Source organism: Aegilops tauschii, chromosome 5, assembly GCF_002575655.3.
Source record: "Aegilops tauschii subsp. strangulata cultivar AL8/78 chromosome 5, Aet v6.0, whole genome shotgun sequence".
Classification (NCBI taxonomy): domain Eukaryota; kingdom Viridiplantae; phylum Streptophyta; class Magnoliopsida; order Poales; family Poaceae; genus Aegilops; species Aegilops tauschii.
In genome coordinates, this window is record NC_053039.3 from 2,125,029 (window position 1) to 2,139,014 (window position 13,986).

The following is a 13,986-nucleotide window of genomic DNA, read 5'->3' on the forward strand; positions in this document are numbered from 1 at the left end:
TTTGTGAAGAGAGTTCCATTCAAAGGAGAGAAAAGGAAAGGTTGCAGATTGAGGGGAGAGTGCAGATGAAGGACGATGCGGTGGGACCAAAGAAAAGGTTGGCATGCAGCACGCGCTGTCAGTCATCAGCGACCTAGCTAGCTATCCGGACCTGGCCGGGCCCCCAACACTTACGTGTCTGGCAGCCAGCCACCCTACTGGGTGTCCCACAGTGTTTTGGCTGCGCGAAACTGTTTGAGAGATAGCGCGCGCGGAGCACGAGAAAATCTTCTTCCTGTTTGGTCTCTTTCAGGCGTCACTACACTAGTGAATAGTGAATAGCCACCTCATACTGTGCTAGTGGTACTCTAGCTACGAGGATAGTTTAATTTTTTTTTGGTAAAAATGTTAATATATTGTACCTGATACTAAATACACATGGCATCTACAACACCACAGCAGCTAATCAAGACAACTACAATCCCACAGCAAAATGAGGGAGAAATAGAGAAGAAAACCAGAACAAAAAGCATATTTTTACCGTGCAAAAAAAATCGTTAAAGGGCATTTTTTGTAGACTCACAATGTCAAATCAAACGGTACAAATGCACATCATGCCTATGCATGACTAAGATTTACACAACCAAACACAACCACACACATTGTAAGAGACGGCAGGAAAAACAAAATACAAGATCAAGATAATGCATAAGGCGAAGGAGGGGACCTATCCAGAGAATATGCCGCCATCCATGTTGTGGCTATTTTTTTTTAGAACGAAGGCTCAAGAAGAACCCGGCTTTGAATTAATAAAACCATCAACCGGCCAGGAGTACAAGGGGCTGCAAGAATAGCTTACAACGCTACACCAACAACCAACAAACAAAAGATTGCATATGAAGAGCTGCTAGTTGAGGAGAAGCCCACTACAGAAAGGCACTTCAAACGACTACGAGTGAAGCCTCGAGGATCAGCAACCGGCAAAGGAGTCGAGTACAGGACTGAAAACCAGGGACTGGAGATGGCCCAATACCTGCCTCCTCTAACATCGAAGTGGATCCCTTCCCCTCGCCTAGGCTCGAAGCCGCCGCACCGTCGGATGTAGAGACGCTCACCCGAGAGCTAGAGCAATGGTTGGTCTCGAGTCTGGGGCAGCCACGGAGCACGACCACAAGTCAGAGCACACACACATCAGCAACACCGCAGACACCGAAGGAGACCGATAGTAGAGGGTAAGCCGCCGGAAGAGTCGTCGAAATGAAGGAGCTACCGAGCCACAGAGACTCGACGGACACCAGCCGCCCACCTGCAAGCTGCTGCACACAACCCAAAGCACCAATCTTCCCCGGACGACGCCTCCAAGGTGGCCACGACGCACCTGGCGCTGCCCCCGCCCATCCAGCCGGGATTCGAGCTTTCGCCCGGGAAGTTTGGCCGGGGTGGGGAGGGGAGCCCACAATGGCGACTCCAGGGAGTAGAATGACGCAACATGGCGTCGCCGCCGCGCAGGAAAAACCAAGCAGGGGTTTCCCCAGGCTCGTCCTGCACCACCAGTTCGGGGAGCACCCCGCCGGCACTGGATCCGGCGGCCAGAGGCCCCAAGTCGAGCGGACCAGCAGAGGGAGGGAGCATAAAGGGGAGCCTGACCTTCAGATTTGGAGCGGAGGAAGGAAAACCCTCGATGTGCCGCGACCGGTACCCGCCTGCTCCTCGCCGCCCGAGCAGCTGAGGAAGCCGGCCCGTACCTCTCGCGCACGCCGCCTCGCCGACCACGGCCGCCGCCCTGGATTCGGAGTCCTTCGCGAGAGCGTAGCGACGAAGACCTCACCGCCACCGTCGTCCGCAGCCACACAGGCGCTGCCCGGCGACCCGCCTCGGGTGACGGCAAGGGAGGGAGGAAGGATGGAGAGGGGCGGCACCGGGGAAACCCTAGACGCCCTCGAGCCGCCCTGGGGAGGGCAGCGCCTATTGTGGCTGTTGTGATCTTCAAAGCTTTGTAATGCTATGCCATTTGGAGGTACTCCTATCCCTTATTATCAGTTCAGTGTATTTTTCAAACTCCGGCACACGACGAACAAGTGAATGAAGAAGACGGCCAATATGCTTTTGGTGTAATTTTATTTTTTACTCCATCCGCTCCTAAATATAAGTCTTTTTAGAAATTCTAATATGGACTACGTACGGAGCAAAATTAATGAATCTACACTCTAAAATACGTTTATATACATCCATATTTAGTCCATATTGAAATCTCTAAAAAGACTTGCATTTGATTTGGGAACGGCGGGTTGTTTTGCGTCTTATTGTCCTTTGCTTGTGTTGCCTTTTTTTCCCCTTCATAAGCATCAGATATGAGATGCTCTTTCGGTGTCTTTTCTAAACAAAACATTCTTCCCACCTATTCCAACCGCGCAGCGTAAACAACTATTGGAGTTCCTGTTGCTCAAGAATAGATAGCGAGCAGAGCAAGTGCATACACGGATGCATAATCTACAGAAGAGTGGAGAATCTGCCATTAAAAACCATGTCATTACTACGGTCCGGGGCAACCAAATCAAGGTTGTCGCTCCCGCTCTTATAAGTCAGCTCAACTTGTGGAAAATATCCTTTGGTTCCTAGGTGTGTATACACTCTATATGATACTCACTCCATTTCACAATGTAGTGCCCATAGATTTTTCTGAAAGTCAAACTTTGCCAACTTTGATTAAGTGTATAGAGAAAACTGTATACGTCTACAATATCGAACATGTACATTCTGAAAATATAACTCATGATGTGCATTTGGTATTATAGATGTACCTACTTTTATCTATAAATATGGTCAAAGTTTGTAATGTTTGACTTTTGAAAAAATCTATAGGCACTACATTATGGAACGGAGGGAGTAATAATTGTTAAAAAGAAGTCAAAATGTTTAGAAGTTTTTTGGAATAAACTTGACTTTCTTTTGCACATATATAAATTTTCGTGAACAAAAATCCAGCGTTGACTTCTGGGATAAAAATATTTGCTATTAAAGGTCAGTATTCACACTATTTTGGCCGAAATTTTTGTATTTTAAGAAGTCAACGGGGTTTTCCTTTTTGTGGATTTTTTCTTAAAAATACAATGGAAGATCAACTTTATTTCAAAAATATTTTCAGAGTTTTTTGACATTTCATTAATTAGTATTTTTCTCCACATAGGGTGTATATACACCCATAGACCAAATTTTCCCCTCCCTCAACTTGTGATATATACCACGTAGCCTATTACCGTGCCAGTTGCACCGACCAAGATTGCCCTTTGTCAGAGTCACACCTCGATGCAGGAGCTACCACGAAAACAAAGGCATGACCAGAAAAAGCCTTGCTGAAGCAACCGATGACACACTAAACAAGCAACACCAACCATCGGCTTGGCAATACATGAACCGTGAGAGAGCTGTTCAAAAGCAATGCTTTCAACAAGGGAACGATGCACAAACGTCGTTGTCACATGATCAAACCACTCACGGCCACCATATCAGCCGCTACCGCATAGCATCCCCGCGTCGTGCTACACCACCATTCTTGTGCTCTGCTACCATGCCACTAATGTGACTCATGCCACCTCCGTGCCTCGGGCCACCTCTGCGCATTTCATTGCGAAACGACATGAAGCCCCACTATCGCCATCAGGCGCACACGCTTTGCTTCTGCTGTGGCGAGGGGGAGCAATCGGAGTAGGACACCTGATCGCGTTGCATAATGTAGTGCGCTCATACTTTCTGAGATTTAATTTTGACTATAAATTTAACCAACATGAGCGAGTGCGGTGAGAGCATGACAGATACCTTTGGATTCGTATTCGAACAAAGTTTTTAAAGGTATAATTTTTCAGTAAAATGATTTATGTATTGTTGGCCTAATTTATGGTCAAAGTTGAATCTCGAAAAGCATGGGCATACTATTTTATGAAATGAAGGGAGTACAAATCAATATAGCTGTGTTTAAATGCAACGACAAGATGTAGCTGAATGCTAGGTTAAGTGGGTGATAGGTGCTTAAATTTCATTTGACCAGCACCAGCGAGCTCTAGGTAACACAAACAGCAGGGACAAGACAGGTCAGTAAAGTAGGTTTGCGGCTAGTTTTTGGGTTGGGTCCGTTAGTACAGCTCTGTACTGTTTGCGTGCAGTGTGTGTCCTCTTTCGATCCAATCCTCACCCAATCCAACCCGAACATCCATCCAACCAATACACACACACTGCACTGGACACATGCTTCTTTCTTTCTTTGTCTTCTCTCTTCCTGCCTCTCCCTCCCCCTCTCTCTCTCTCCCCAGTCTGCGCAAACAGAAAGACAGAAAGAGAAGACACAGTCCTCCCCTTCCCCATTGGCCGGCATGGCCATGGATGGATTTCCCAATCCCCAGCCAGCCACATCTCCTCTCAAAAACCGAACCCTACTCACACACAAACACCATTGTTTCCCCATCTAGATCCGGCCCCGGCCATGGATGGATGGCTCCGGCTCTGTCCTCGAGCTGAGTTGGAGAAGAAGCCTTCAGGAGCTGGAGGCAGCCATGGGACCAGGAGGGAGGAGATCAGTCAAGGATTCATCCATCCATCTCCAACTTTGCCGGCCAGCATATGTCAAAATGTAAGGTTAAACTGCATGCCCCTTCCGTTTCTTCCACTCCGGCTTCTACCTATTTCGGCCGTCGTTAATCCACGAGATCTCAATCTCATCCACCACACTGGCTGGCTAGCTCCTTCCTCTCCAGGGCTTTCATTTGCTTTACTACCTTGTGCCACACAAATCAAACCAACTGCCAAGGATACCTAAACTGACTGCCAACTTCGAGTCTGGATCTAGCTATGTGAGGATAACTCTACATTTATTTATATTTTCATAACTAATATAAATATATGAGTATTTCGTTTCCGGTTGAATCCCTAGGACCTAGCTAGCTAGTTATTTTCCTGGATTCAAGTACTACGTGCATATATTCATGTAGGAGTGAGGAGTAAACCGAACCGCAGAAAAGCAAATCTTGAGATTTGACGCCTTGACATACTCTCCTACAGTAAATGCCAACCAATATGTCAAACTCCAACAGTGTATGCCCTCACTATTTTGCATTACCTTGTATACTGTGGAGTACGCTGCATCTGTACTAGTAATGAAAATTTATGTGTGCATCCTTTTCACAAAAATAAAATGCCATGGACCAGTGGTAGTGATTTTCTTAGGGAAACTTGGCAAGCGGAAACTGCATTTGGTTTGTATTTGTTATTACGTACTATATTGTAAAGTTGGTGTCTATTCTAAAACACACATTACAAAGTCCTGTTTTTTTAAAATACATACCTGCGCAGCAATAGTACTACTTATTATTTCCTTATATGTATAGACAATTAGACATACTATATATATAGAAGAGAAAGTGTTCCTTGGCACTCAACTGATGCCAATAATGACACATTTGATTTCACATTAGTGGCAAAAAGTTTATTTGGAGTCCCAAAAATGCAAAGTGGATCCCGGCTCCAATGAGCCTGTTTTTGTTTTCAAAAATCTAAAGCCGCATTTATAGAAGTAAAAAACACATACACATGTAGATCTGCATTTGCGTGATATGAATCTGTTGCTAATAATCAAGAAGCCATTCATTTATGGGCTAATAAAAAGACAATCATATGGATCTACAACAGATTGTATTGTTTGCTATTATAAATACGCGAATATGTATTTTTGTGTCTTAATGAAACTGTATATATATGCCCACAAAAATGTATTTTTGTGTAGCCCATACATTCTTTTTGGACACCTAGTTAGGGGTTCACATAGGCTAGCAGGTCAGAGACCTGATGCCTTACTATCTATGATCAGGACAAAAGCTAGTACTGATTTGATTTACATCTCTGACCTAACAGATATTAGATTGGCCTTTTTTCTATAAACTACACTGGAAGATACCGATCTAGCAAATGAATGTGTTTAGCAAATCTGAAGCTTCTTCAGGATATCTTTATGTAAATGGAGGAAACAAACTAACAAACTGTACCAGAAGAAACCTAGTTTCCTTGTCAGAACAGTGGAAACGGTGCCTTCTTTATTGTGAATCGCATCATCTGATGAATGCCAGGTATGGCACACTGCTGACAATGTAATTTCGGCCATATTGTATGTATGCTTCAGTGGACAAAGCATATTATTTTAATTATGAACAGTTTCCAGTATCCACCAATTGTATGAGGTAGGGAAAAAGTCATAGACATCATGCATAAATGTTGGCCATTCTAGATCTGGATTCGTGCATGTTGCCAAAAGAAAATGAGCACCTACATAAAATGGCAACACATTCACGTACCCAATACTGTCTAGTTTAGGTGCTTTTATATTAAGAAATAGCAAGATACATTATGTAAATTACCATCTTTTTTATCTGGTCTCCATGACTATGTGTACGAATTTTATTATCATATATTTTTATTCATACATGCTTGTTGACCAAGAAAGAAGGCAGCCAGGGTTCTCTAGCCTTGACTCACAATGCATAGGAAACTAAACATAGAGTTAAAATTTTCATGATTTGTCTTTTCATAGCTCGTAATTTTCTGTGACATTAAATTAAATGTCAAAGTTGCATTTTAGATATTATTGTCATATCTAGCAAATAGAGGGAGTACTATATAGAAGATTTTTCTTCACTTCCATGCAGCCAACGGTATATACTCATTGTATGCATATTAGAGGTAGTACTAGTTATAATTTTTTTTGTTTAATGTTAATACAATTTTACATTCAATACCTGGATAATAACCTCACAAATAAATGTGCTTAGCCAATTTGAAGCGTCAGCATATCTTCATGTAAACTAGAAACATCAAATTAACAAACTGAAGAAACCTGTTTTGCTTTTCAGAACAGTGGAAACTGTTTCTTTCTTTGTGAAAACTTACGTGTTGGTATCATCTTATGAATGGCATGTGGAACACTTGACGAAAGAGTTATTGGCTGTATTGCATGCATGTGCTTCACTGAACAAATAATATACTTTAGCTAGGAAAAATTTCAAGTATACTCCAATTTTATGTGCTAGAAGAAATTATAGGCATCCTGCATAAATGTAGGCCTTTTAGGATCTGTATGCATGCATGCTGGCGAAAGAAATTAAATTATATGGCACCTACATGAATTTGAAACACATTTACGTACCCAATACGGCCTAGTTTTGGTGCTCCTGTATTCAGAAATGTCAAACTACATTTTGCTAATTGCCATCTATGTTATCTCCTCTCCATGACTATGTGTAAGAATTTTCGAATAATATGATGTACTATACTTCCATTCATAAATTATGGTGTCCAGGAAAAAAATGCAGCCAGCATGATTCTCTAACATGGACTTACAATACATAAGCAAATAGTTTGACTGATTAGCTAAAATAGATTTAAATTTTTCATGAATTTTGTTCACAGTATCAAAGTTCATCGTTTTCTGTAACATTAAAATTAAAAACAAAGTTGCAAGTTAGAGATTATCGTCATGTGCAGAATGACATCTATTTATGAATAGAGGGATACTATATAGAAGATTGTGTAATTCACTTCCATGCCACAGATATATTGTATGTAGAATGTGATATAAGTAGTACTGTTTATGAATTTCTTATATTTCTGAATATTGAAATAAAAGATTTATAAAAAAAAGTTGGTGTTCTGTTTTATCTATGCCGTTTCTGTAGGTGACGGAAGTTTGATCTATTATTTTGCCTCGTCTTTTTAAACTGACGATTTATCTCTCTTTATTTTTCTCTTAGCGAACTAAGTATGTATTTCTCGTTTTACTTTGCTGTTAATGAACTCTCTAATACTAAGTAATAATTGGTGATTATTTCCTAATTCATTCAGTATGTAAAATAAGTAGACATATGCCCTTGCTTCAATATCAACTTGCCTTAGTATACATAAGATGTCGTACATAAATGTACATACAACAAGACTAGCTAACTCCTAACATTTTAATAAAATATTTTATGTCGGGAAACATGCTCCTTTTTTGCTCTGTTCTCTTCTTGCTCGTTCTACAGTGACAGGGGTAGTTATGGACAGATATGTGACTCTGGTGGGATGTTAATTGTTGTACAATTTAATACATTGAACTCTGGTGCGATGGACACTGATAATTTGGAGTACATGATTCGTTTTCATGTTTCTTGCAGGAAGCAAACTGTTTCCTGTGAAATTCCTTCGTACTGAACAGTTTAACCTCCGCTTATCTTTTGATGTTGTTTACTAAATATTTTTTATATGCGTGGAAAAATAATCACTTTAACAATCAAGAGGCATGTCCTTCACTGAATTATCTTCTGGAAGAGACATGCGTCATGACTGGTGCAATGAAGGCCTGCAAGAGTTGTATGTGAAGGTTTGGAAAAGGTAGTGACTAACGTTGTGACAAGATTTATTCATTTTATTCTGATGAAAAAAGACACATGGTTTGTAGAAAGAATTATGAGGCAAGTAGCGCCACCATTTTCGGAATGCAAATTGGGAACCTAAAGGGTACCTTCTGACCCTTCTTAGTTCAACCAAATAAACTAATTTTTCCTAATTTAGTTCATTCAGTTGAACTAAGTAGGGTCGGAGGGTACCCTGGAGGTGCCAAATTTGCATCCCTAACAAATATACTATGGTACAGATATATGTGGTCATACTTCCTCTTGGTGGGGGGGGGGGGGGGGGGGGGTGGATAATGGTTCTCCCTATGTTTTTGATAATTGTGTGAAAAAACTCACGTGTTCCTGCAGGCTAGTTAAGCAAGTCTTCTCGGGAAGAGATAGTGGCCTTGTATAGATGCAAATTGTATTTTTGATAATGGCCTTGTATACAAAAACAGAGGAGGTAACTATATTTATAAAAGGAAACATGCTATTTGATTCAGCTAGAAAAAAGATAGAAATTCTTGATCTGCATGCAATGCTAGTTCCTACAACATTGTGTAATTCAGTCTGGCAGACACACTCTGAATCATATATATGTACTGTGCGTGTGGTGATTCTACTCTCAAGAAAGATCACACAGTTATAAATCACATGTCATTATTATCCAATGGGTTAGTGCCTTTCTATTACACAACCAATTAAAGTGCCGTTTTCTGAAATTTCTGAAAATAGCTTTCACGTAGAGCCTAACTGATAATTTATTCAATCAGCACATTTCCTTGGTGCAGATACCTCATTAGTACTTTGTCATGCCTGTAAGATCAGAGGTTAAGATTATGTACTAGGCTCTGTGGTACTACTTGAGTACTTATTATGTTTCTGGGAAGTGATATGCATGCATGCCTCCATACAAAAATTATACAAGTTAATATAAGTCACAGTTTAATCCATGTGTCATTCAATTAGATAATAATTAAAGAGGTCCGCTATAGATGTTTACTCTAGAATTATTATTGACTGATAATTTTATGCAGAATCTGGCGAAAACTGGAAGGATCTGAGGATATCGTATTAATTACTACCTTACATTGGATGAACTAGTTAATTAATTAGTACTGTATATTATTATTTACTTGATTCTTCTGATACATTATGGCTTGTCAACTTTTCTCCTGATGTGTGTGATTGGTACTACTGATGAGTGCATGCATGCATGGATAGGGTTGATGGTTTGCATACATGAAACCAAAATCCATAGTAGTGCATGTACGTGGATGACAAACTGATCTGCCAGCAACATGGACACTTTAAGCTAGTGTTGTGTCGTTGTCGCCTGTCCTCGGTACTAGTTCTGTCGGCTGCTCGTACTTCCCAATCAGTTACATGATGCAAATAATAGATTTTGTTTTTGCTTAACAGTATAGTAGTGTGTGCAATGATCTATCTTACTACTGCTTTTGGTCTTATAGCCCCTGTTTGGATGCATATGTGTTGTCCACATGTATTAATGGCGCCTATCTGCTGTGGTACTGCAAACAGAGCTATCGAATAGTACTATTAATAAATGTTTCTAGCAAACATATAGTATCGTTTGAGAAGGACACAACATATTATGTATTTCTCGATGATGTAATAAGAGAAACTTGCATGATACTAAATTCCTTAATTAATGGAATCTTGCTGTTGCATTTTGGTTAAATGTGTATCAGTATGATTTATTTTGTGATGTAAAATTCTGGTGCTGAACATTTTCATGTCATCAAAATTGTATACATCTAACTAAGCTTAATTAAGTTAGGTGCTGGATATTTTTCATGCGATATAAATGTTATATACATGCTGCTTCGTTATCTAATATTTGCATGTTTCTTGATTGAACATAAAAATATTGTTTCAAATATCATTGGGACTAAAGAGTATCAACTGATATAACAACCAGACAAAATTTGTAACATTAGTTGCTGGTGATGAACAAGTGTGGACACACATATATCTAAGGAACTAAGGTAAACCATGAAATTATTATCATGTAATTATGTGTTGCGAAAGAAACTAAGAAAACCGAGTAGCTATTTTGGGTTTGGTCCATAATAAAGATATGACATATACGCATGCATCAACGATACAGATGCTGGAGGGTAATATATACATCTTCCATTTTCAACTTGTTTCAAAAACACAAAGTTTCCTTTTCCACCAAAGATTAAGAATTAAGGCGGGTGAAGTGACGTTGTATCTTTAAACTCTAGCATGGTAGCTCAAACAATATTTCATCTCTCATCTTTCTACACATATAGAGAAGGGTTGCAAGTTATATTCTTGTCATGGTTACAAACTAGTAAGTCACATCAACAAATTAAAGCACTCGATGATCATTCAGAAATATAATCCATAAACAGCGCAAGATGTACTACAAAGCAAGCAAATAGATTAATCCATCCATTCATCACTGATGGATGGATGAAGTTGTTGCAGAGAAAGAAAAAAAAAGAGGCAAGATCGAGATAGAAAAGCAATCAGTTAATGGAAACACACGTACTACGTACGAATCGAAGATAGAGGAGCCTCTGCAAGTACCGATTTGGATGGCCTTTATTCGACTGGATGATCAGTACTGGATGCGTGGTTTGGCAAAGACAACTCCTCCCAGTTCCCATGGCTCTTGCTCCCCATCCTCGTAGTAGTTGTTGCTGCAGGCTGCTGCCGGAACCACTGGCTGCCCCGCTGGCGCCGGAGCCGGAGCCGGAGCTTCCGACCGGAGGCGGTTCCTCTCGGTTCTCTCTCTGGCCCGCTGCCTCGCCCTCGCCCTGGACGCCTTTTTGTCGGGGAGGAGAACAGGGGCGCCGCCATTTTTGCTCTTCTTCCTTGGAGCAGCAGGAGCTGGACTTCTCCTAGCCTTCGGCATCTGCTCCTGCTGCTTGTTTGTTTCAGCATCGGCCGCCATGGCCATGGCGTGGTCGTTGTTGTCCTGGTCCAGGAGCACCGACCCGTCCTCCTCCGACAAGGACATGGAGGCGGCGAGGTGGTTGATGCCGGCCGTCGACCTGTCGAGGAGCCACTGCACCGTCTTGCTGGCCTTGTCGAAGCCCAGCTTGTCCTGGAGGGCGAAGAAGCGGCGGGCCACGTCCAGGGACAGCCGCATCCGCCGGTCCCTCATCCCCCCCGCCGTGCATATCTTGCTATGCCTGTCTTTCCTCACCACCGCCCTCGATCTTGACGCCCTTGACCTTGAAACTGCCGGAGGCGTTGGGTTGTCCGTCGTGGCGGCCGCGGCCGCGGCGAACGGAGGGTAATAGAAGTAGTAGGAGAAGGCATCTGGTACTTGTGAGGAAGGAGGAAGAGGAGGAGGAGGGTGTTGATGGTGGTGAGGCCAAAGAAAGTCCATCCCCATTTCCATTTCCATCACTATCTCCTGTTAGCTAGCTCCCTTCTGAGCTCGAAATAATTCACGCATCATCTCATGGTCATATATACCTGCAGCTGCAGGGCTGCACTGACCTGCTCGCCCTTCCCCTCCTACTACAGTGCTTACTACTTGACGACCAGAGGGGCCATGCTATTCTAGTGTATGCTTGTTCAATACATACCCTACACATCATACATACCGGTAGGAAACATCTTTTTTTTGCTATAAGGAAAAGAAACATTAGAAGGCATGGCAATTGTTCGATAAAAGGAAACAAATTAATGGCCTCCAGCCAGCCATAAAAAAATCTAGCAAATGAGTGACAAAACATGCATGGACCAACTAAGTTGAACGTTTTTTTACTATAGTAAAGGACATTTTCATTCAAATGTTAGAAAATGTTGATACAAACGCAATGTGTTAATGTCCGACCTCTGCATAACAAGCTGCACACATCCAACAACTAGAAAAAAACATTAAAAACATCGTTTTACAGCAATAGTACCTGGTCATATCCGCAATCGGGTATGATGTCGTCATAATAAGATTTGTGTCCTCCATCCTCTGTAGGATAGAGCAAGTACGGAGCAAGTGAGTACAAGCATGAATAACCTGCAAAGGAGGGAAACACACTTTTTTTTAAAATCCACATCATTCCTAGGAAGGCACGGAGTCCAAAATATGGTTGCCGCCCCCACGAGGATATGTGTGGAATTTATTTGTCATTCCCCTCAACAAGTTACCAAAAAAATTATGCACACTACATGGTGCTATAGGGTAGAAGCTACCTGAAAAATAATAGACCGTACTGTATGAGCAACCTTATACTAAAAATAGGTGTTTAATTCACATGTGATGGTGAAAAAAGACACAACACTTATTACCCTGCCAATGTTAGTGTGCAAGGTTGTCTCTAGTCAAGACCACACCCGATTTAAAAACCATAGGAATTCTTCACGTGCAAAGGTATTTTTGAGATTCCATATTTTGTCACTGTCCATAGTGACGTCACTACGAGCGAGTGACATGTACAAAGAATGGACCGAGGACTAACTAAGATGAACGTGCCCAATAAGATCACCCTCAACACTCAGAATCCTATCGGTGGGATGCCGTCCAAACAGGGATCTAAATTGGTGATTCACTCCAACTTCTTTGTACCAAGCTCCATCATCTCTGTATGTCACACCTGTGATAACATCCATAGATTAAACTGCCCCAGAAGATTACAATCTTCCTATGGCAACTAGTGCGGGGGCACCTTCCTTCTGGCACGGAGGTGCTCAAACGGAATGGCCCATCGGATGGTCTATGCCCTCTTTGTTCCTGAAGACTCGAACCACATCTTCTTTTCTTGCCCCTCCGCGAGATTTTTATGGTGTTGCTTGCACGAGATCGTAGGTGGCGGTTGGTGCCATACGAATCTCCTGGATTTGTTCGTGGAAGTGCTTACCTTCCCTATTTTTGCATGTCCCTCCCTTTGGGTGTTGGTCGGATCGCTGTTGTGGACATTACGGAATGTCCGCAATAAATTGGTGATTGAGCATTACATTCCCCTGCGTGTCACTGACGCCATATACAAACTGTGTGGCTTTTTTACAGCTCTGGAGGCCGCTTAGCAAGCGCTAAGACCGCATCTCCATCGACAGGATGATCACTGACCTGCGCTCCTCCGCTTATAGACTCGCACCGCCGCTCCAGCATCAGCTTACGCCGCCTCCATCGGAGCCAGATTAGTTTAGCTTTTATTTGAGGGGTTTGTTGTATTGCGCCCCAAGTAAGACCTTTGGTTCCTTTGCGTGTATGTCTGTTGACGGGTCCGCCTGACGGAAGCTTGCTACCCTACTTTGTTCTGTGATAGGTGCTTTATAATATAAAGCCGGGGGAAACCCTTGTTCATCAATAACATCCATAATTGGTAGTACATGAGAGTGGCGCCTGTAGACAAGAATGAACCTTATTCATTTCAAAAGATGACATTATTTTTCCATTGCCATTTAGACCAAAACACCGCTGAAATTAAAGATCATAAATAATTACAACAGTCCCCATGGCCAAGACCCAAAAGTATGTGGAATACTCCTTCAGAAAATAAGTATGTGGAATACTACAAGGAATGTGATACTAAAAGATAAATACACAGCTCATCCTACAAGACATGCCAAATATCAGTCAAAAAAGAAATAT

The 13,986-nt window shown here is 41.9% G+C and overlaps 1 protein-coding gene across 1 annotated transcript; it reads right to left on the bottom strand.

Annotated features, from left to right (window-relative positions):
- Positions 1–10,762: 10,762 nt before the first annotated feature.
- LOC109757534 (uncharacterized) lies at positions 10,763–12,369 on the bottom strand. The gene has a single exon (XM_073499597.1). The coding sequence runs from the start codon at positions 11,794–11,796 to the stop codon at positions 11,002–11,004; it is 795 nt and encodes a 264-aa protein (XP_073355698.1). The 5' UTR covers positions 11,797–12,369; the 3' UTR covers positions 10,763–11,001.
- Positions 12,370–13,986: the final 1,617 nt, after the last annotated feature.